The 21,496-nt window shown below is 36.1% G+C and overlaps 1 protein-coding gene across 15 annotated transcripts in view; it reads right to left on the reverse strand.

Annotated features, from left to right (window-relative positions):
* Window positions 1-21,496, reverse strand: part of Numb (NUMB endocytic adaptor protein) — a 148,664-nt gene that overhangs the window by 46,629 nt on the left and 80,539 nt on the right. For all 15 annotated transcript variants that reach the window (XM_010645442.3, XM_010645439.3, XM_033766670.1 and 12 more), the window contains one exon: window positions 3,105-3,245. In XM_010645442.3, coding sequence (XP_010643744.1) covers window positions 3,105-3,230 — 126 coding nt within the window. In that variant the 5' untranslated portion in view covers window positions 3,231-3,245. The remainder of the gene's footprint in view (window positions 1-3,104; window positions 3,246-21,496) is intronic.

Below are 21,496 nucleotides of genomic sequence, written 5' to 3' on the forward strand. Positions count from 1 at the left end.
ATTGTTAGTTAAGTCTGTTTTAGATGCTCTATATCAAGTTCTGAAATATTCATATTAAAATAATTTATAACTTTTTAGGCTGGGGATATAGCTCAGTGGTACAGCTCCTGCAAAGTCCCAGATTCTATCCCAGCACCTCAAAAAAAAAAAAAAAAGAAGAAGAAGAATTTATAACTTTTAAAAAACTTACAGTGGTACCTTGGCACTTGTCATTAATTGGTCCAAGAAGACAAGAGAAGTAAGAAAAATGACAAATACTAAACAAAATTCTTTGGACTGGAAAGGGTGTCAAGCCATGAAGCAATTGACATTGATCAGTTGTAGATGCACAATGAGCAAAAACAAAAGAATCCAAGGACAAATTTTCACATCAAAATGAGCGAGTTCTATGAGCTTCAAAGCAGGTGAGTACTATGATATAACTGTATTGAGCGGATAACATCTCATAAATTTTATCTTTTTATGAAAGTACTTATTATTATTCCCTTGTGCTTATATTAGGAGTAAGAGGTGCATAACTTTGATGCCTGACGGACAGTATTTCTTCTACTTTAGCTGGTCTCTTTATATTTTCAATTTTTTTAGGAGTCAGTTTTGGTCTGTTCAAGAATATCATCAATTTTATCTATGTCTTCATATTTATTTGTACAGTCAATGTTTACAATTTCATCAGTTTCTGTGACTGTTTTTTCATTTTATGTATTTCTCCCTGATAAATTATATTTAAAAATTCCTAATTTTGTTCAACACTTTGGGCTAAAATCTTCTGAAATTAAAAGCTGTTAAATGTCATATGAATCAGAAACTAGTCTCTCAGAAATACTGAAGAAGTAAGTATAAGGACTACTTTCTGGGTCATAGCTATACAGTTACACACAAAATAAGAAAGGCCTATTATTAAAATATACATTATAATTTCTAGCACAATGGCAGTTATCTTAGAAAGGTGTAGTTCCCCAAACCATCTGTATATGTGCTGCCGAAGTGAGCACACCCCAAACCATCTGGTAGATCACAATATAGTAAGATGTTGGTCTAAGAGGTAAATACATGAACTATTCTAGCACCAATATGCTCAATTCTCAAACTAGTGTATCCTGTTTGTACATACTGGCACAATTGCTACTAACAACTGAGTAAGTGCTATGTGCATCCCCCAAACAAACAGATATAAAAACCCCTCATTTCCTTTAACAGTGAGTTAAAATAATTAAGAACAATTTATAAACATAACTAATAAGAATTAGTTGTGTTCAATGACTTAAGGTACCCAAAATATGAACATAATGTGACCTCAAAAATCTACCGATGGAAGAGCCTTTTTAGCATGCCAAGTGTTCTACATAATCAAAGAACTGAGGTTTTATTTTATTGGTTTCTTGAGACAGGGTCTAGCTATGTAGCTCAGGCTGGCCTTGAACTTGAGATCCTTCTGCCTCAGTCTCCTGAGTGTTATGATTACAGGCTTATTCTGCTATGACTGGCTAAGATTTTAGTTACAAATCAAACCATCACCTCGAATTTTATCATTTTAACAACCAAAATTGATATTATCATCTTAAAATATGATACTAGGAAATTACAGATAATTTTTTAGTATACTATTTTAATAGAAGTGTACTATTTAAACAATTAGTTTTCAAAGTTTGGTCTCAGGACACCATTACAGTGAAAATCTGAGGTACAAGATCCCAATGATGAATGAACTGTACTGTATACCTAAAATGTACCAATAAACTCCATGAGGAAAAAAATGAAAAGAAAATCTCAGAGTTTTTTTAAATGTCAGTTATAACTATTGATGATTACTACATATTATAATTAAGAACTTTAAAAATTTCACTCATTTAAAAATAATGAGAGGGTCATGGTGGCTGTAACCCCAGTATTTGGGTGGCTGAGGCAGGAGGATCATCATGGGTTTGAGGGATACACAGTGAGTTCAAGGCCAGCCTGGACTACATAATGAAAATTTTAAAAACCCACTTCTTTACTATCTGGCTTAATATGGAAAAAACTGGCCTTCCATATTTGCATATACATTCAGTCTGTTGCAATACATTGTTTTAGTTGAAGTATGTAAAGACAGTCTGGCCTCCATACTGATATATGGTTGGAAAAAGGAATACCTCAGGACTTCTTGAAAAGGTGTTGGGGATCCCACTTTGAAAGCCACTAGATTAAGTTTTATATACTCATATAGTATAGGGTAATGTTTCATTTGTGATGTTAAAATTCCTCCTCCATTAAAAATTATGGTATAGTAGCAGAATTCAAAACAAGGTTTTAAATCTACTTTAATCTTTATGCTAATGTTGAATTATCATATTATATATATTTCAGTATTTGAATTATACACAGCAGAGATCAAACAAGTTGCAATCTCACTTGCTTATTGACTCTAAATTTTTCTCTCCTTTTCTCTAGAGTAGCTGTTTCGATGTGCTCAAAAGCTAATTTCACACCTATAATTTCTCTAGACTTCTACAGATGCGTCTACTTCCTATTTCCTTGAGAATGCCTTCAGAATAGAAGTCTATCAATCTCAAGCCAGCAACACACAAACTTAGGTGTACTTTATTTTTCACCTTTGTGCCTGTTAAAACAGAAGCACTATTCTTTCTTCAGTTTAAAACTATTCTGCTCACTACATACAGTGACTTCTATATGATTAAAAATAACAAGATTAAAAAGAAAACTCCCTTTAACTGAACTATTCTGATTAACTCAAAGATTTCTAGGCTATGCCAGGCCTGTGTTTAAGAAGGTAGACCCCCATTTCTTTTACCCTATCACTTAGTAAGTATATCCCGCTGAAAAATAATTTGATCCCTAATAATTCAGGACCTTTAGATACACTTCAAGATAAGCATTATCCTTAGAAGTCATCTTATTTGTACTGATTCCAGATTACACAGCAGAAATCCTTAAAAAGATTTTAATTGTAATATTTTTTTTCTCATTTAATTCTATCACTAAAAGAAAACAAGAAGGGATTCACTGTTGGAGTGTTCTCTTTTAATTGTCCTGGTTAATGGAATTTCACATTCAATCATCTGTCAGTTCTTTTCCATATAGAGATTTATAGAACTATTCACTTTTACCTTAACTGGGAAGCTACATTTTCCAGTGCGAACCCCTTCTTCATCTGTCTGCCACTGGTGTGGACGACTGGCCTCTGGAACATAAACATCTTTCTTTCTCCTAAAGCTTTGACGTAGTTTGTTCATTTTAATTTTTACAACCTGCAGACAGCAAAATAAATATTAAAAAGTTACCTTTTAACATATTTAAACTTTAGATTACCAAAATGACCAAAATTAAAGGTTTTAGTAAGAAAAATAAGCAATTGGTACACTTCTTCTTAGAGTAACACCAAGTTCAAACAAAACATTTTACTTAAAAAAACAAACTACAATACTAGTCCTTATAAAAACCACAATAACTTCTAGTAGGAGAGAAATGCTATTCTAACAAATTTCAAGCATTTTAATTATAATAAATCAACAAAAATTTTCACTACCAATCTACCACTCAAATCCATTCTCACTTGTGAAAGTGGAAATTTGTTTATGTTGGCCAGATATAGACTCCTAACAATTTCTGAAAACTTTCATACTTATTAGAGGAAAAAAACATTCTGGTATATTGAAATTTGAGGCTCACTTTGGCCTACTATTAGAAGACATCAAACAAAACAGGGACTGTAATCATCTTTTTACAAACAACTGTTTTATCAAGAGGAATGAAACATTCCTTAAATATTAAAAAAAAAATAAAAAAGTCCTACTAGGACTTGAAACCAGTATTATGACATCAGAATTTACATTCACATCTGCAATTAGTACAGTAATCTAAAGAAACAATGTGTGCCGGGCATGGTGGCACACCCTGCAATCCCCGCACTCGGGAGGCTGAGGCAGGAGGATTGCTGTGAGTTTGAGACCAGCCTGGGCTACATAGTGAGTTCCAGGTTAGATTCAACTACATAGTGAGACCCTGTCTCAAAACAAAACAAATAAATAAATGAAAGAAAGAAAGAAAGAAAGAATGGGAAGGTTCTAAGTTTCATAATTAACTGTATAAATTTAAAAGTGTTAAACTACTATAAGTTTTTGTTGCTGGAAGAGACACCTCTTGAATACTGCCAAAGGTTCAGTAGTAATTACAAAACTATAGAGAAATAAGACTTAACAGATAACAATATTGAAATAATGAATAAACATTAGAGTAAGTGCCCATTTACAGAGCAAAATCTCAATATGTGAAACTAATGCCTCCAGTTTTATATTAAGGAGCATGGCTCATTCTCTTCCAGAGGGATTTAAGCACCTCAACTAGCCTCAAAGTGACCTTAACTAGAAAAATGACATAACAAAATAAACAAAACTGCAGTCTCTGTCACAAGTGTTAATTCCCACATGACACCAATAAAGGACATGAGGGTCAAAGTTTGCATGAGACAGGGTCTCACTATGTAGTTGAGACTGACCTGGAACTCACTATGTAGCCCAAAGTTTGCTTACTAAATAAAATTATTTTGTATTTTAAAACACATAATATCACAGGAGAACTATTACTAAATTAGCCAATTTACACAGGCAAGCCAATCTTACTATACATCTTAGGTAAAAATTCTGACAGTGTAAAATTCCCTGCTTTTCTAAAAATGAATTTAAACAGATCATTTTTTTTTTTTTTTTTTTTTTTTTGAGACAGGGTCTCACTATGTAGTTGAAAGACTGACCTGGAACTCACTATGTAGCCCAGGCTGGTCTCGAACTCACAGCGATGCTCCTGCCTCAGCCTCTTGAGTGCTGGGATTACAGGCGTGCACCAACACGCCCAGCTAGATCATTATTCTTAAATGACCTACATAAGTCTACCTTTATCTAGTAGATTTTCAAAAGGAATTACATAATCTTCCTTGAAAATATACCTTGTTACATTTTTTGTTTTTTGTTTTTTGAGACAGGGTCTCACTATGTAGCTGAGGCTGGTCTCCAACTCACAGCAATCCTCCTGCCTCAGCCTCCCAAGTGCTGGGATTACAGGCATGCACCACCATGCTCAGCTCCCTGTTACACTCTTTCTAATCACTCCTTTTTTTTTTTTTTTTTTTTTTTTTTTGGTACCGGGAATCGAACTTGGGTCCTTGTGCTTGCAAGGCAGGTGGCAGAACCACTGAGCTAAATCCCCAGCCCTACAAATCACATTTTAAAACTACTATATACAGGGGTTGGGGTTGTAAACTCAGCAGTAAAGCAGTTGTCTAGCAAGGGTGAGGTCCTGGGTTTAATTCCCAGTACCACTTAAATAAATAAATATACCCATGAAGAAAATAAAAACCATCTGTAACCTTGTTCAAGTTGGCATCACTGACAGAAAGTTATATAATTTTTTCTTAAAATCCTTCTTTTAGTAAAGACAACTACCTACCTACCACTACATTTCCACTTGGCCAAGCCAACCACCTAAAATCATCCCTTCATTCACCCTCTGGTCTGTAACTCCAGTGATTTTACCTCCTCCGCAACTCTTGAATTCAAACCCTCTCTCCATACCAGGCCCACTAGTCCCAGACAGACAAATTTAAATGAAGTTTAAACTATACCAAAAGCCTACTGTTTGGTCTCAGCTTCCAATCTGTTCTGACTACTGATAGACTGTTTCCTAAAACATAAATCTGACCATGCAACTACTCTACTTAGACTCCTTCCCTTGCAGCTGGGCATGGTGACATGGATGTGTGGCAAGACTGGCTTGCCTGTGGAAACCAGCTAATTTGGTAATAGTTCTCCTGTGGTATTATGCATGGCACTCTGGGAGGGAGAGGCAGCGAGACGCAGCAAGATTCAAGGTGGAGCCCAGCTTGGGCAACTGAATGACTTAGTGAAACCCTGTCTCAAATTTTAAAAAGGCTGGGCATATAGTTCAGTGTGAAGGTTCTGGGTTTAATCCCCAGTACTAGGGGTAAAAAATTCTACACTTGCGTCAGAATCCCTTCAAGATAAAGTCCAAATTGCTCAGCATGGCAAACACAGTCCGTTTTCATCTGGCTTCTCTCACCAGTTCTCATTTGCATACTAAGGTCCAGTTCTCAAAGTATGCCTTCTTTCCACTCCAGATCCTCTGTATGTGTTCCTAGTCTGCCTAGAAAGAAAGAACTTTCTCTGTTTGCCTCTGGTTAAAGTCAATCTATCTTTAGTCAGCTTGAGAATTAACGTTTTGTTTTGTTTTGTTTTGTTTTGTTTTTTGGTTTGTTTGTTCATTTTGTTTTTTGAGACAGGTCTCACTATGTAGTTGAGACTGACCAGGAACTCACTATGTAGCCCAGGCTGGTCTCGGACTCACAGCGATCCTCCTGCCTCAGCCTCCTGAGTGCTGGTATTACAGGAGTGTGCTACCACGCCCGGAAGGAGTTAACCATTTTAAGGAAGCTAGAATTACCTGACTTTGGTTTACTTCATGTAACTCTCATTAATACTTTACGTTGACTTGTGTTATTGCACTCATCAAACTCTATAGCAACTTATATTTCTTTAATGGTAGGTTGTCCTGTGTTTGTTTAAAAGGTATCCTGGCACCTTTAACACAGTGCCTGTTATATGTGGCATATTATATATTTGAAGAAATCAAAGATAAAATAGATCATCATGGTACAGGTCACTTGCTAGGTACAAGTTTAGACACACAAGACCAGCAATCAGTGTAAGAAGAGACCGCAGATTTAACAGTCCAGTTTCCAGCTGACAAAGCAACCACTTTGACAACTTCCTTTAAAGAAGGACTCCAACCTCGTCTAAATAAATCTAGCATAAGTTTATTTGCCTTCTACACAGCTATTTATTGTTGTACTATTCTGTTGCTGAATAAGAGAAAAGACTGCAAATATTAACCAATTGGATCTAAATATCTTCTCATTTTAGTATGCAAATGGTTTGCTATCAGCTTTCATGTGAAGTATTACATATTAGTGATTCTCAAATTATGCTTCAAGCACTTACAATTTCCATGAAAATAGCCCAGTGGCTACTGGTTATTTGGAGGGAAAGAAAAACAGGCTGGAAGACTGGACATAACTTTCAGGAAAATGTTCAGGTCCCTCTAACAGTCGAAACAGGCGAGCTCCACTTTATTTGATTTACAAGTTTGTGTTCTACATAAAAGTCTAAAAAACAGTTTCACACCTAGAATATTTTTTCATTAATTTTATTGGTACATTTCAGGTATAAAATATAATGACATTCATTACTGGGAGTTTGTATCTTTACATAATATATCTTGGTTCTTATTGTTTTCCCCGTTCCCCTACCCTCTCTTCAAACCCTCCACCCCTCCCTATTTAGGAAGACTTTGTTTCCATTTCTCATATTTATTTCTTTCCCCTACCCCTCCCACTTCCCCTTCTCTTTTGGACCTTTTCTTCCTGTTTTATATTATCTATTATACATTTGGATCTTTACACTTTCAGTTTCTCACAGCAGAGAAACTATTCAATACGTACATATCTGTGTTCTATTTATTTCACTTAAGAGTATGGCCTCAACGTGCATCCATTTAGCTATAATATCTCTAGTTTCTCGTTCTTTATGACTGAGTAGTATTCTATTTTATATTTAAAAAACCCCACGTTTTCTTTATCCAGTCTCCAGTTGATAGGCACTTGGGGTGTTTCCAAGTTTTAGCTATTACAGACTGTGCCGCTATGAACATGGGTGTACATATATCACTGTGGTATGATTTTTAAAATTCTTTTGGTAAGATACCCAGCAGGGGAATAACAAGGTCAAATGGGGTCTCTAGTTCTAGTTCTGAGAGGTATCTCTACACTGATTTCCACAGTGGTTGTACCAGTCTACACTCCTACCAAGAGTGGAGAAGGGTTTTCTCCCCAAATCTCCACCAACATTTGTTATTGGCTGATTTCATGATAGTGGCCATTCTTTCTGGGGTGAGGTAGAATCTCAGTGTTTTCATTTACATCTCTTGAATGACTAGTGATATTGAACATTTTTATATGTTTATTTGCTATTTCTGTACTTTGAGAAATGTCTGCTCGTTTCAGATGCCCATTTTTGGACTGGGTCTTTCAATTTGGGAGGTCTGAGTAAAGACCTCTACTCTGAAAACTACAGCACTCTGAAAAAAATGATTGAAGCGGTTATGAGAAAATGGAAAGGCCCTTGCTCCTGGGTAGGAAGAACCAATACAGTGAAAATGGCCATACTTCCAAAACGGCTATATAAAGCCAATGCAATCCCAATTGAAATTCCAACAGCATACTTCACAGAACTTGAGAAAACAATAAAAAAATTCATTTGGAAATAGAAAAGACCTAGAATAGCAAAAGCAATTCTAGGCAACAAAGACAAGGAAGTGGGTATTAAAATCCCCAACTTGAAACTATATTACAAAACTATGTGATAAAAACAGCATGGTAGGGCCAGAGATTTAGCTCAGTGGTTCCACTGCACACTTTGTATGCACAAAGTCCTGAGTTCAATTCCCGGTACAAAAACAAAAACCCAGCACGGTACCGGCAAAAAACAGACCCAAGGACCAGTGGAACAGATTAGAAGACACAGAAACAACTCCAGACACACTCAGCCACCTCATCTTTGACAAAGGAGCCAAAGACACTCCCTGGAGGAAAGATAGCCTCTTTAATAAGTGGTGTTGGAAAAACTGGGTTTCAACTTTCCAAAGATTAAAACTAGACTTATATCTCTCACCATGCAATGAACTAAAATAAAAATGGATTAAAGATTTATATATATAAAAAAAAACTAAACTTGGAAGGGAGGTTAGGTAGCAGTTAAGCAGAGCTCTTGATGACCTTGACAGAAACAACCAGACACACTCAGCCACCTCATCTTTGACAAAGGAGCCAAAGACACTCCCTGGAGGAAAGATAGCCTCTTTAATAAGTGGTGTTGGAAAAACTGGGTTTCAACTTTCCAAAGATTAAAACTAGACTTATATCTCTCACCATGCAATGAACTAAAATAAAAATGGATTAAAGATTTATATATATAAAAAAAAACTAAACTTGGAAGGGAGGTTAGGTAGCAGTTAAGCAGAGCTCTTGATGACCTTGGTATAGGAAAGAAAAGATTTCATGAACAAAATCTCAGTTGCATGTGAACTAGCACAAGCAATCAACAAGTGGGATCTCTTCTTATTGCAAAGCTTCTGCAAGGCCAGGGATTTAGCTCAGTGGTTCTGCTGCCTGCCTCACAAGTGCCAAGGTCCCGAGTTCAATCCCCAATACCAAAAAATAAAAAATAAAAAGCTTCCTCACAGCAAAAGAAAACACTAACAGTGTGAATACACAACACACAATGTGGGAAAAAAATTTTACCGGCTGTTCCTCAAAGGTTTATTATCTAGAATAAATAAAGAACACAGCTAGAACATTTTTGAAAATGGCTAACATAATCGCTCTAAAATTACTTTGGAAAAATATATGACACCTTGACTGCTACTTCTTAATGAATAAAGAGTAACTATCAGTGGCCTGAAAAATGCTGATTGAACATGTGTAACGGATGTAGTTTTGTTTTGGTTTTTTGAGACAGGGTCTCACTACATAGTTGAGACTCACCTGGAACTCACTATGTAGCCCAGGCTGGTCTTGAACTCACAGCGATTCTCCTGCCTCAGCCTTCCGAGTGCTGGAATTACAGGCATGCGCCACCATGCCCAGCATGGATGTAGTTTTGTAAGAAGAGTGAAAACACACAAACTTATTTTGTTTTTTGGCCTAAATTTTAAAAAAAGAAAGAAATATCCATTCTACTAGAATTTTCAAAGATCATCTGATACAACTTACTTGCCAAATTCAGAAAATCTTTTATTCTCCTTAACTGCTCTGCAAAACCTGGTACCCTGTTACCAGCTCTGTCTTGTACATTTCTTTCCTTCCAAACCCCTCCCCTCTCCATAATATTTCTCTGGTTTATCCTCTTCACCTGTTTGCCTCTTTTGAAAACATCCTCTACTCTCTCCCACCCATTGAGAGTATTCCCTAAGCAGTCCTCAAAGTGTGCTCTCTTATTTACACTGACACCTAAGAAATAACCAGTTAATGCAAGCTATTACCTCAAGTATGATTTCTCCCATTTGTACTTTTTAGGTCTTGTTTTTTACTCAAATTTCTCTATTTCTCATTGCTATTGCTTCCCATACATTAATGTAAATAATCACTGTTTATCCTTAAAGTGCCCCCCTGCCCCAATTCATCCGTTTCAGTAAAAACTGAGAACTTACTGTGTGTGTTGGGCTTTAGGTGGCTCTCTCCCTTCATGAAAGGTTAATTTCTGTATAATAGGGTGAATATAATAATAGCACTATACATAGTACGCTCTACAAAGCATCTACATTCAGGATACTTTTCCTACAGAAAAAGATTACTTAAAGTAGACTCAACCACACCAACAAAAGTAAAGATGCAGTGTGGAAAAGAGATGTCAATTAAATTGAACAGGCTGAATTAGTAAACAAAACCTCTTGACAAATAAAGCCAAGAACATATCACTGGAAAACAAAACCTAACTAAAGAGATTATCATAATAACAACAAGTTCTCTTTACTTTGACTTCAATTTTCAGTGTGTGCACATGCACACACAATAGGAACATGAAAAAACAAGGCAACAAAATGACTCCAGACTCCCAGCTCTCCCAAAGCAGATCCAAGGGGCACCAATGGAGAGGAAATCAAAGGCCAAATAGCTGAGGTGACAAAATGATTAAAGAGGAAGCTCAAAGATGACATAATCCAAATGACAATGGAACTAACAAACAAATTGACCAACATTATGGAAGAAATTGAAAAATAAGAAGAGCTGACCAAAACTATAAAGCATGAACAACAATTTTATCAAAGAAATGGTCTCCATGAAAAGGTGCCACATCGAAATCCTGAAGATAAAGAATTCTATTAAATATATAATAGAAGAAATGACCAACATGATAAAAGGGATGAAATTGAATCAAATGATAGTATACTCAGAGAAACCTTAAAAACAATAACAGCAAGGAAAATTTTTCCAACAGATACTAGATGACATTAAGAAGACTAAACTAAGCCAAAATGAAGTTAGAGAAAAATCAGAGGACAGCACACACAGAATTTTTAAAAATTTGTTTACAGAACTCATAGCAGAAAAATTTTCCAAGTTTAGGAAAAGAATTCAACATACTGGTATACAAGGCTTACAGAATACCAAATAACTATAATGAAAAAAAGCAGCTCCCAATGATACATCATAATAAAAAAATCTCAAAAAGACAACACAAAGGTAGGATTTTAAAAGCTGTCAAAGAGCAAAAACTCACTTTTAAAGGTAACCCATTAGGATTACAGCAGTCTTTTCAACACAAACTTTAAAAGCCAGAAGAGCTTGGAGTGAAGTATTTCAAGCCCTTAAAGAAAATAACTGACATATCCTGTTGCCTTAGTTTCTTTTCTTGTTTCTGAAACAAAACACCCAAAGTTAAAGGAGGAAAGTTTAATTTCAGGGAACAGTTTGTAGAGATTTCTGTCCATAATCACCAGGCTCCAAGGCAGCGTGGCACAGCAGAGGGCAGCAAAGTAGCAAAGCGCAGCAAGTGGTAAGCAACAAGTAAGGACAATAGCAGTTGCCTTTCTGTCTCTTCTCTTCTATCTAGGCTACCCACCCTTGGGGCACGGAGCATTCACACCCTTAACCGTAGCAATGCACCATGAATCAATGCCAACATCACACCCTTGATCCCAGCATCACACACCCTAGATCCATACACCTCCGAAAAGCCCCACTATGACTGCATGAGGTTTTGGGGGGACATCTAGATACAAGCCATAATATCTGCAAAGCTATCTTTCAAAATTGATGGAGAAATCAGGACAGTTCATGACAAAGTATATCTTAAGAAATTCATGAGCATCAAATCAGCATTCAAAACAAAACAATACAAACCTCAAGAATATCTAGACAGAGACAACAAAGCCAAAAAGTTAAATAGCATAAATACAGCAAACAAGGTAAGCAGTTAAACAAAAAGGGAAAAATAAAGGTCTCAACAACAGAAAAAGAATATAATGGTGGGAATAAGTCAATACTTTTTAGTAATAACTTTCAATGTAAAATGACCTCAACTCCTCAATTCAAAGACACAGGTTGGAAGACTGGATCAGAAAAAAAAAAGAAACCCACAAAAAAACAAAAACAACCCAACGGTCTTCTGCTGCACTCAAGAGACCCATCTAATAATAATTTCTAAAAAATTTCACAGACTGAAAATAAGGATAGAAAATATTCTATTCAGCAGGATCCTGAAAGCAAGCAAGGGCAGCAATTTTATTGTTAGATAAAGTAAACTTCAAGCTAAAACTGAGACGAAGACACAAAGAAGGTCACTACGTGTTACTTAAGGGAACAATTCAACAGGAAGAGATAACAACTGAAAATATAGATACGCAAACATCAGGGCACCACAGTGCAGGACAGTGGTAGAGAACCTATGGCATACATGCTACAGTGGGTTGTTTGTATCACTTAAAGTACCAAAAGGTTTGCCGTGACTGCTGCAGGACATAGAAGATCAAATAAACACCAGCACAATTATAGTGGGTGACCCTAACACCTCATTGTCACAAACAGATCAACTAAACAAAAAATTAACAAAGAAATATCAGAGCTGAACCACACCTTTGAAAAATGGACTTAAAAAGTATTTATAGACTGTTCTACCTGAGTTCAATATAATATACATGGGACTTTCTCCAAAATAGACCATATACTAGTTTATAAAACCTGCTTAAATAGGAGTTGAAATCACCTCATGTATACTACCAGATCACAGCTCAATGAAACTAGAAATTCATCACAAAAGAAACCACAGAAATTTTAAAAATACCTGGACATTAAGCAACATTTTTTTTTTTTTTTTTTGACACAGGGTCTCACTATGTAGTTTACACTGATCTTGAACTCACTGTGTAGACCAGGCTGGCCTCAAACTTGTGGCAATCTTTCTGCCTCAGCCTCCTGAGTGCTGGAATTATACTCATATGTCATTATGCCCAGATAAATAACACACTCTTGAACACTCAATGGGACACACACACACGGAAGAAATTAAACAATGCTTAGAATCAAATGATAATGCAAGCACAACATACCAGAACCTATGGGACACAATGAAAGCAGTTCTAGGAGAGAAATTTATTGCTGGGAATGCTCACATTAGAAAAACAGAAGGTGAGGTCAACTAACCTAATGATGCACCTCAAGATATTAGAAAAACAAGAACAGTCTAAATTCAAACCTAGTACAATAAAGGAAATCATAAAAATGAAAGTGAAAATTAACAAAATTGAGACTAAAAAGAAATACAATGAATTAAAGATGTTTTTTTTTTTTTAAATAACAAAATACAGTGGTCCCTCAAGTTACGACCAGTCTGACCTATGAACAACTTGTGCTATGACTGGCATTTTAGTTTTAACTTAGTCCCTGGCCTGGCAAAAATGTTTTTAAATAAAGTGATATGTAAGCCAAGATTCGAAAGAGATTAAAAAAAAAAAAGTGAGCCATGACAGCAGAATAAGAAGGCAAATAATCAATACAAAGCTCTGAGTGAATAAGCTTGTTTAAAGACCACAAAGGAGGTTAGCGGTTCCAGCACAAAATGGATACAAATGGACAGAGAGTAGTACAAATGAGACCAAGGGAGTTCTGCGGTACACGGTCACGTCTAGCCTTATAGGCCAAAGGCTTTAACTTTTCCTTAGAGAGATACTGATAGTTCTGTCCATTACCACAATTACTGGACTGGATATGGGAGAATTACGGAGACTAGAAATAAACCTTAAGCTTACTGTGTCCATTTTAAATCTTCCAACCTTATCTTCCAATACAAGAGTCTCCTGAATCATGATTCAGGTAGATGTGTCTCCTGAATCATGTTTCCATCTAGAAATCTAGAATCTATTCATTGATATAATATCTGTTGAAATTACATTTAAGCTATTTAAGTGTGAGAAAGCTGAATTAAAGCATACTATGGTGAAATTAAAGAAATTCTATCTTTATATTTATACTTGTTAAATTTGAGGCACTTATGTATAGCCATCCATATTGGCTTGAAGTTGCAGAGGATCCTGAATGCTAGATTCAGAAATTAGACTTCAAGATCCACAATAGTATTTTAACACAACTAAGGATGAAATTCTTTTTTTTTTTTTTTTTTTTTTTTTTTACAGGGCCATAGCACTAGGAAGGGGTACAGGTGACACGGGTGATTTGTCTTTCCTTCCCATTCCAACCCAACCCAACTTCAATAACCCAACTCAATTAGATTGTGATTTGATCTTTTATTTCTTTTTTTTTTTTGGTTTTTGTGAGACAGGGTCTCACTATGTAGTTGAGATTGACCTAGAACTCACTATGTAGTCCAGGCTGGTCTCAAACTCACAGCGATCCTCCTGCCTCAGCCTCCGAAGTGCTGGGATTACAGGCATGCGCCACCATGTCCGGCCAAGAATGAAATTCTGACATACAACTTTGCTACTTTATTTTCATTTTACCCAATAATACAACTGATTCCATAGGAAGTTATATGTTGAAAAGACCAGCTAAAATTTTTATATTTTTCATGGCAATTAATTGTATGTTTGACAACATAAATTCTTTTTTGGTTTTTTTTTTGTGCTGGGGATTGAAACTAGGACACTGCGCTTGTGAGGCTGTCAGCAGCAACATGATAACATGAATTCTTGAACACAGTGTCCCCTCCCTGTGTGTGTGTGTGTGTATATTAGATGAGGGTGTCCACAATCACAGTAATGAACTCCAACAAACATTAAGTACCTACTTGGTGAACAGTACTACAGAAGATATTTCATGTGGAAATTTACAGATTGTTAAATAACTGTTCCTCACCACAAGACGCCCACAATAAAGGGAAGAGACTAACTGCACAGTTTCAAAGTGCTCCACGACACATTATTAAAAAAGAATAGCAGGGTTGGGGATTTAGCTCAGTGGTGCTGCCACCTGACTCATAAGCACAAGGACCCGATTTTGACCCAAAAACAAAAAATTCAACTGGTAAGCAAAGTTTCACTGACTTGCTATAGTCATAAAGTTAAAATTCCTAAAACTATTTCATAGCTATATAAAAATATTTCAGATCATGTAAGGTGTACTACTAACCATGTCTCTAGACAAATGAAAGTTCTCCACAGAAAATAAAAAATAATTGTATTTCATACAGGCAACATACAGGCTAGAAATGAGTGTATATAATGGAAATATATAAAAATTTTAAAAGAGCAGGAATTAATGGCATAAGAAGTATAATTTCTTAACAATGTGAAAATTTCAATGTGACCTATATAGTCAGCTTTTTATTTCCAAAATTGGATTTTGTTTTGTTTTTTGAGACAGAGTCTCATTATGTAGTTTCAGTCTGGCCTTGAGCTCATAGCAATCCTCCTGTCTCAGTCTCCCCCAAGCGCTAGGATTACAAGTGTGCACCACTATGTTCAACAAAGATACATTTACCCTTTTAATCCATAATTCATTTTAGGTATATATCCTAAAGAACTCTTCATAAGGGCACAAGAAAGAATATACAATTATGTCTGTATCACATCATTTATTGTCTGTAGTGGTAAACAATGACAAACCCTAGAACCTAAATATCCACGGACAGAAGAGAAATACAGAAGATTTACACATTAGATCACCACACAACAGTAATAATAAACGATGTAGAAATATAACTATCAACATGGATGAATTTCACAAAATTAGGTTGAAAGGAAGAAGAAATTGCAAAAGAACAGGATATGATTTTTTAAACACTAACAACTGAAAGTCAGTACTGATAGTGTATCAGGCACCGTTTTAAGCACTTAGATAACAATAGCTGGTGAAATCCCTACAGCAAGACCTATTAGGTAGATCTATTTTTACATAAGGAAACAGGCACCAAGTTAAGTAATTTGCCCAAATCACATAGTCACTAAATGGCAGAATCTCCTGGCATCAGAGTCTGGGCTCTTAAATCCTACATTAAACTGCTTCTCAAAACTACACAACACTAAGCAAGTAAATTTAGGGATACATACACATTACGTAAAACAACAGAGAAAAACAAGAAAATGATACAAATAATTAGGAACAGTATTATTTTTAAGGGGAAAGAAGGGAGAATATAATCAGGAAGGGTATACATGGGGACTGCAAAAATTTTAGTCATGTTCTAATGCTTAAGCTGAATACTAGGAACACAAGCTTTTGTTTTATCATGCTATATAACTATATATTCTTTTGTATACACAAACTATTTCATACTTTAAATAAGATTGAAAGTCTTATCTGGAACTTATTAAGTCTTATTAAAGACTTATTAAAGTCTTTTCTGGAACTGAAGAGAGGAAAACAGTGTAGAAGTAAAAACACAATTATGACATATCTAATAAAAAGATAAGTCAGTTACAAAACTAAATCTTGTTTTTTCTAAAGTGAATAAAGTTGTTGAAATTTACTCCATCAAACAAAAGTTAACTAGAAAGTTTTAAAGGACTATTAGAGAAGTACGAGTCTTAGAGAAATGGGAATTTTTCTTCTAAGTGTTTTTTACCCTAAATTATGCTTATTTGCTTTTCTTTGTTCTGTCGTCACACAAGCCATATCCCTAGTTTAAGATTTCTCTTGTATATAAGTCTGGACAAGGCTGGACAAGACAAGGTATCCAATATATTTCAGAAAAAAAAAAAAAAACACCAGGAGAAAAAACAGAACAAAAAATAAACCCCTAACATACGTGCTTGATATACAAAGCAGATACATAAGATATACCCAGAAAACTTGTCCCTGAGTGCTCTATAAGAGGGAAACAAAAAAGTCAAGTAGCCAAAATGTTAAATTAGTTTAATTCTTATATTAGGTGGTTCCAAATGTAACAATATATAAGCTAAAATACAAAACCAATTACAGGCCAGTATTTTGGCAGACACCTATAATCGCAGCTCTCAAAAGACTGAGGCAGGAGTTCAAGGCCAGTCTGGAGTACAAAGTAAGTCTCAGGCCAGCCTGGATGACACAGAAAGACCCTGTCTCAAAAAACCAAAAGAAGAATAAAGAAAAAATCATGGGCATCATAAACATCTAAAAAAAAAGTATATTCATGTATTACTTTAAATTAGTTTATTTTTTTAGCTTAAATTTTGAAAGAAATCCTAATCTCATTTAAGTGTTGAATACAAAAGTAACACTAAAAGCAAAAATGATATAAATTCAAAATTACATTGAAATACCATAACTTATCTACACAGTACCATATATTTTTCAATAAATACAACATAGCCAGGTTTTTTCCTAGTATACAAGCCTGTTATCAAGTAGAGATAACTGAATGTTACCTGTCTTATATTAAGAGGGTATATTATGTGAAAAAAAAAATCTAGCACTAGAATCATATATATTCATATGGGATGCAGAAAACAGTATAGTAGAAACTCTATGAGTAGAACTATAGAAATAATCATCTATATCATCTATACTATTTTAAAAGTTTTTAACTCTGACTTCTACTTTATGGTTCTCCAAACAAACATTGTTAAATATGAATACAATAATACCTCAGTTCACAAATGCTTTTGTTCACAAACAATTCAGTTCTCAAAGCATTCAGCAAAATTTTGCTTGAGAAAGGTCTTGCTAAATTGTCCAGGCTGGCCTTGAACTTTCAATCCCCCAGTAGGTGGGATTACAGGTATGTGCCACTAGGCTCAGCCAAGTTATTAAGCCGGGTACATGTAAGGGTACCCTGAACATTGTACTGCCTCTAGCATCTACAGCCTTTTCAAAGGAAAACAATTTTAAGAACAGATTATTCTGATTTTTCAGTAGCTAAAACTAAAAATTACTTTGCTCAACAGCCACCAGACCAGAGATTTAAACAAACAAAAAATTGTCTTCGCTGTCCTAAAATTGGTGAGAACAGAAGTGTTAAAGTTTGAATATCCCAGTTCTCTAGCAACATACTCCTCAGCCCTGGCTAACATTTAGACTACATGTTCTGAACCTTGAGGCCACAATGCAGCACTCACTTCAGGTTCAGCCACTTCTTAAGATTACACACACATCTGAATGCATGTGTCTGTACTTTCTGGGGTCAGATTCTTTACCTTTCATCAGAATTGCAAAGGATTCTATAACCACAAAAAATTTACTATTGATTTAACAGTAGTCCATGATCCTTATCTGAGTTTAATTTTAGGTTGCTGCCTTATGAATTTTCATCTTCCCACTTTAACCTTGTCCACAAAATTCCTTTGTTTTGATACAGAGCTTTCCTGTAGATAATACTGGAAAGTCAGAACTTCATAAAATGAGGAAGGACCCTGCAGTCAAAGGTGCTTTCAAAAGCTGAACCTGACTATATATTTAAGTAATATTTTTTGGAAGCTGAAGCAAGAGGATCATGTGAGGTGAGCTGGAGTACGGAGTTCAAAGCCAGCCTGAACTACATAGTAAGGCCCTGTGTTATGGCATGTACTGGATGTCCCTCTGAAGCTTCATGCGGTCACAGGTGATGCTGACAGAGAAGAAATTGGTTTCTGAAAAGACTAGCAAGACAACAGAAAAAAATGGCCTGAGAACATCACAAAAATCAGCCTTTGTGGCCTCAAAACTGCAAAGGTGAAAAACTGCTTTGAGAAGAAAACCCCAGAGCACCATGTTCCAGAATGGCAGCAACCTAGGAAAGCTGTTCCTCAAGATTTGGTTTATAGGCACTTGACCCCTATAGCCAAGAGAGGAAGAAGCTTGACTACTGCTTTAGCTGGTGGCAAACCCTGGCATCATCCATGTGGTGCTGGTTTTAGGCGCCTGCAGAATGCAAGACTTATGGGGTCAGGAAGGCTTCCACTCAGATTTCAGAAGGCCTGGGAGGCCAGGCAAGGTGACCCTGAGAGGACAGTATGTGACGCTGTGAGAGTGAAGGTGAAGGTGCAGTAGAGACCCCACAAGGTTGGAGAAGCCAGAGGTGTGGATTGTCTGAGGAAAGCTGCAAGGATGAGCAAAGCTAGCCAAAGAGAGAAGCCATGTGAACTATAACCCCTGGCAGTGCTGCAGGGGCGGAACCACCTAAACCCTTCGAGGTTCACAGCTTGCCACAGATTGCCTTGGATGCTGCACACAGAATTACAGGGCTTAATGTTTGCCCTGCTAGATTTTGGACTTGCTTTGGTCCCATTCTTTTGTATTCCCCCTATTTTATCTTTTGGAATGGTAATGTTTACCTTGTGCCAAAGTGTTTAACTTTCTTTTCATTTGTACAAGGGCTCACGGCTAAGAGTTTGCCTTAAATCTCAAAGGATACTTTGGACTTCAACTTTTCAGCAATGCTGAAACTGTTGGGACTTTGGCAACTCTTAGAGATGGACTAAATGCTTTTTGTATAAAGGGATATACATGAGTCTTTTGGGGGGCCAGAGGAAGAATGTTATAGCTCATATCTGCATGACCCCCTAAAGCCTCATGCTGGTCATAGGTGGGGCTTTTTCAGAAGTAGCTGGATCTAGACTGTGTGATGTTGGGATCAAGTATGTGTGATTACTAAATCAGCCCACTAATTGGTTTGGCATACTTCTGGGCAGGATTAAGGGTGCCTCACCCTGGGTGTGAGTGCTAACTGTCCCAATTGTAAGTAGGCTGGATAAGATATAAGGGATAGAAAGAGGGTTGCAGGTTGCTTGCTGCTTCCTGCCATGTTATGCTCTGCCTTCTGCCTTGCCTGCTTTGCCATGAACTGTTTCTTCTCTGCCATATCTCTCTGCCATGCCATCCTGCCTTGGGGCCAGTCAACTATGAACTGAAACCTCTATACATTGGGAGCTAAGTGAACCTTTGTTCCTTTAACTTTGGGCGTCGCATATTTTGTCTCAGCAATGAGATAAGATACCCTAACTCTTCAAAGGAAAAAAAAAGGAAAGAAAAAAAAATTTGTTTTTAAAGCCATCTATTCTTATATTTATAAAGCCAATTTTATCTTTGGTCACTTGCTTTTCAACTGAGAAAAAAAAATTGGTGAATAGAATGTGATTCAGCAATACTTCTTTATCTTACAGATTAAAAATACATATGGTCATCACCCTGAACCCCAAGAACACATATACAGACTGACTTCATTAGAATAATATTACTTCAAGGATTCAATTCCTACTTCTTTGTTCTGATAGCAAAGACTGATTTAGCAAGGAACATCTTGATGAAAAAGGGTAAAACTGCTGAGAATGTTAGCCTACTTTTACACTGACTTTCCTCCTCTAAGCATCTGTCAAGTGTGGGACGAGAAAAGGTGCTGGAATCTGGAGAGGCAGACTGGAATAAAAATAATTTGGTTCCAAGAATGGAGGGGGGTGGAGAGAGGAAGAAAAGTCACTGGAAAATGTATAAAAAATTTTAAAAAGATGCTGTTAAAAACAGCTCTGCTCATCTCTATTTACAAGTAAGTTGGCAAATCACCTACACACATCATTTCTTCAATTCTTTATCCTCTCTAATCTTATTTCTCCCTTTCCTTATCCATGCCATCAGCAAAACATTTCTGAAATACATCTCAATTTCACTGCTCCTATCTCCACCACCAGAACCACCAAGGTCTAAGACAACCTGGCTCTTATTGGACTAGTATAAACCAGCAACTAGGATTTATTTGTTTCTTCTTTTGTCCCTCTTCGATCAACTGTTTACATCATAGCCAGTGTAATCTTTAAAAAATGTAAAAATTGGATCATGGAACTGCTTAATCGTTCCATGGCTTTCTTCAATTTAAATTCAAACTCTCAGAATTTTGTCAGCATGGAATAATAATTTACATTACTCAAGAAGTGCTTATAACAGTGTCCAGAACATCACACACGGTCAGTAAATGTTAACATATTAACATATGGCCCCTGCCTGATGCTCTGAGCTTGAGGCGATGCTCTCTTTAACCCACTCTTGAGGATCCTCTTGGTTGACTACAAACTTGCTTCTACTTTGGACCTGCTGTTTCTCTCTCCCTGAAATGTTTTTCTTCCAGATACTTCAAGTGCTTCTGTTTTCCCCTCATACTTCACGTCTCAACCTAAATGTTATCTCACTGATGAAGACTTATTTCTCCACTTTCTAAATACTGTACCATCCTCTGTAATTATTATACTATTCATTGCCTTCAGAGTGCTTTATATTTCATACTTTTCTGTTTCAATGGTTAACTCTTCCTTGATCATTATCAGATGCTTCAGTATCCACTTAATAAATTTTCTAACTTGCTTAAAGTAGGAAGCACTAGTTTTTGCTCTTTCTATCCAAAACTATCTTAATATACATATATATGATTAGTCCCTAATATATATGTTTTAAAAGCACATAGTTGAGTCTTGCTTTGTAATTCAAATTTAAAATCTTTTTAAGATAAGTGTAACAAAGATTTATCTTTTTAAATAT

The sequence above is a fragment of the Fukomys damarensis genome, unplaced genomic scaffold (genome assembly GCF_012274545.1).
Source record: "Fukomys damarensis isolate Sample0158 unplaced genomic scaffold, DMR_v1.0_HiC HiC_scaffold_21, whole genome shotgun sequence".
Lineage (NCBI taxonomy): Eukaryota > Metazoa > Chordata > Mammalia > Rodentia > Bathyergidae > Fukomys > Fukomys damarensis.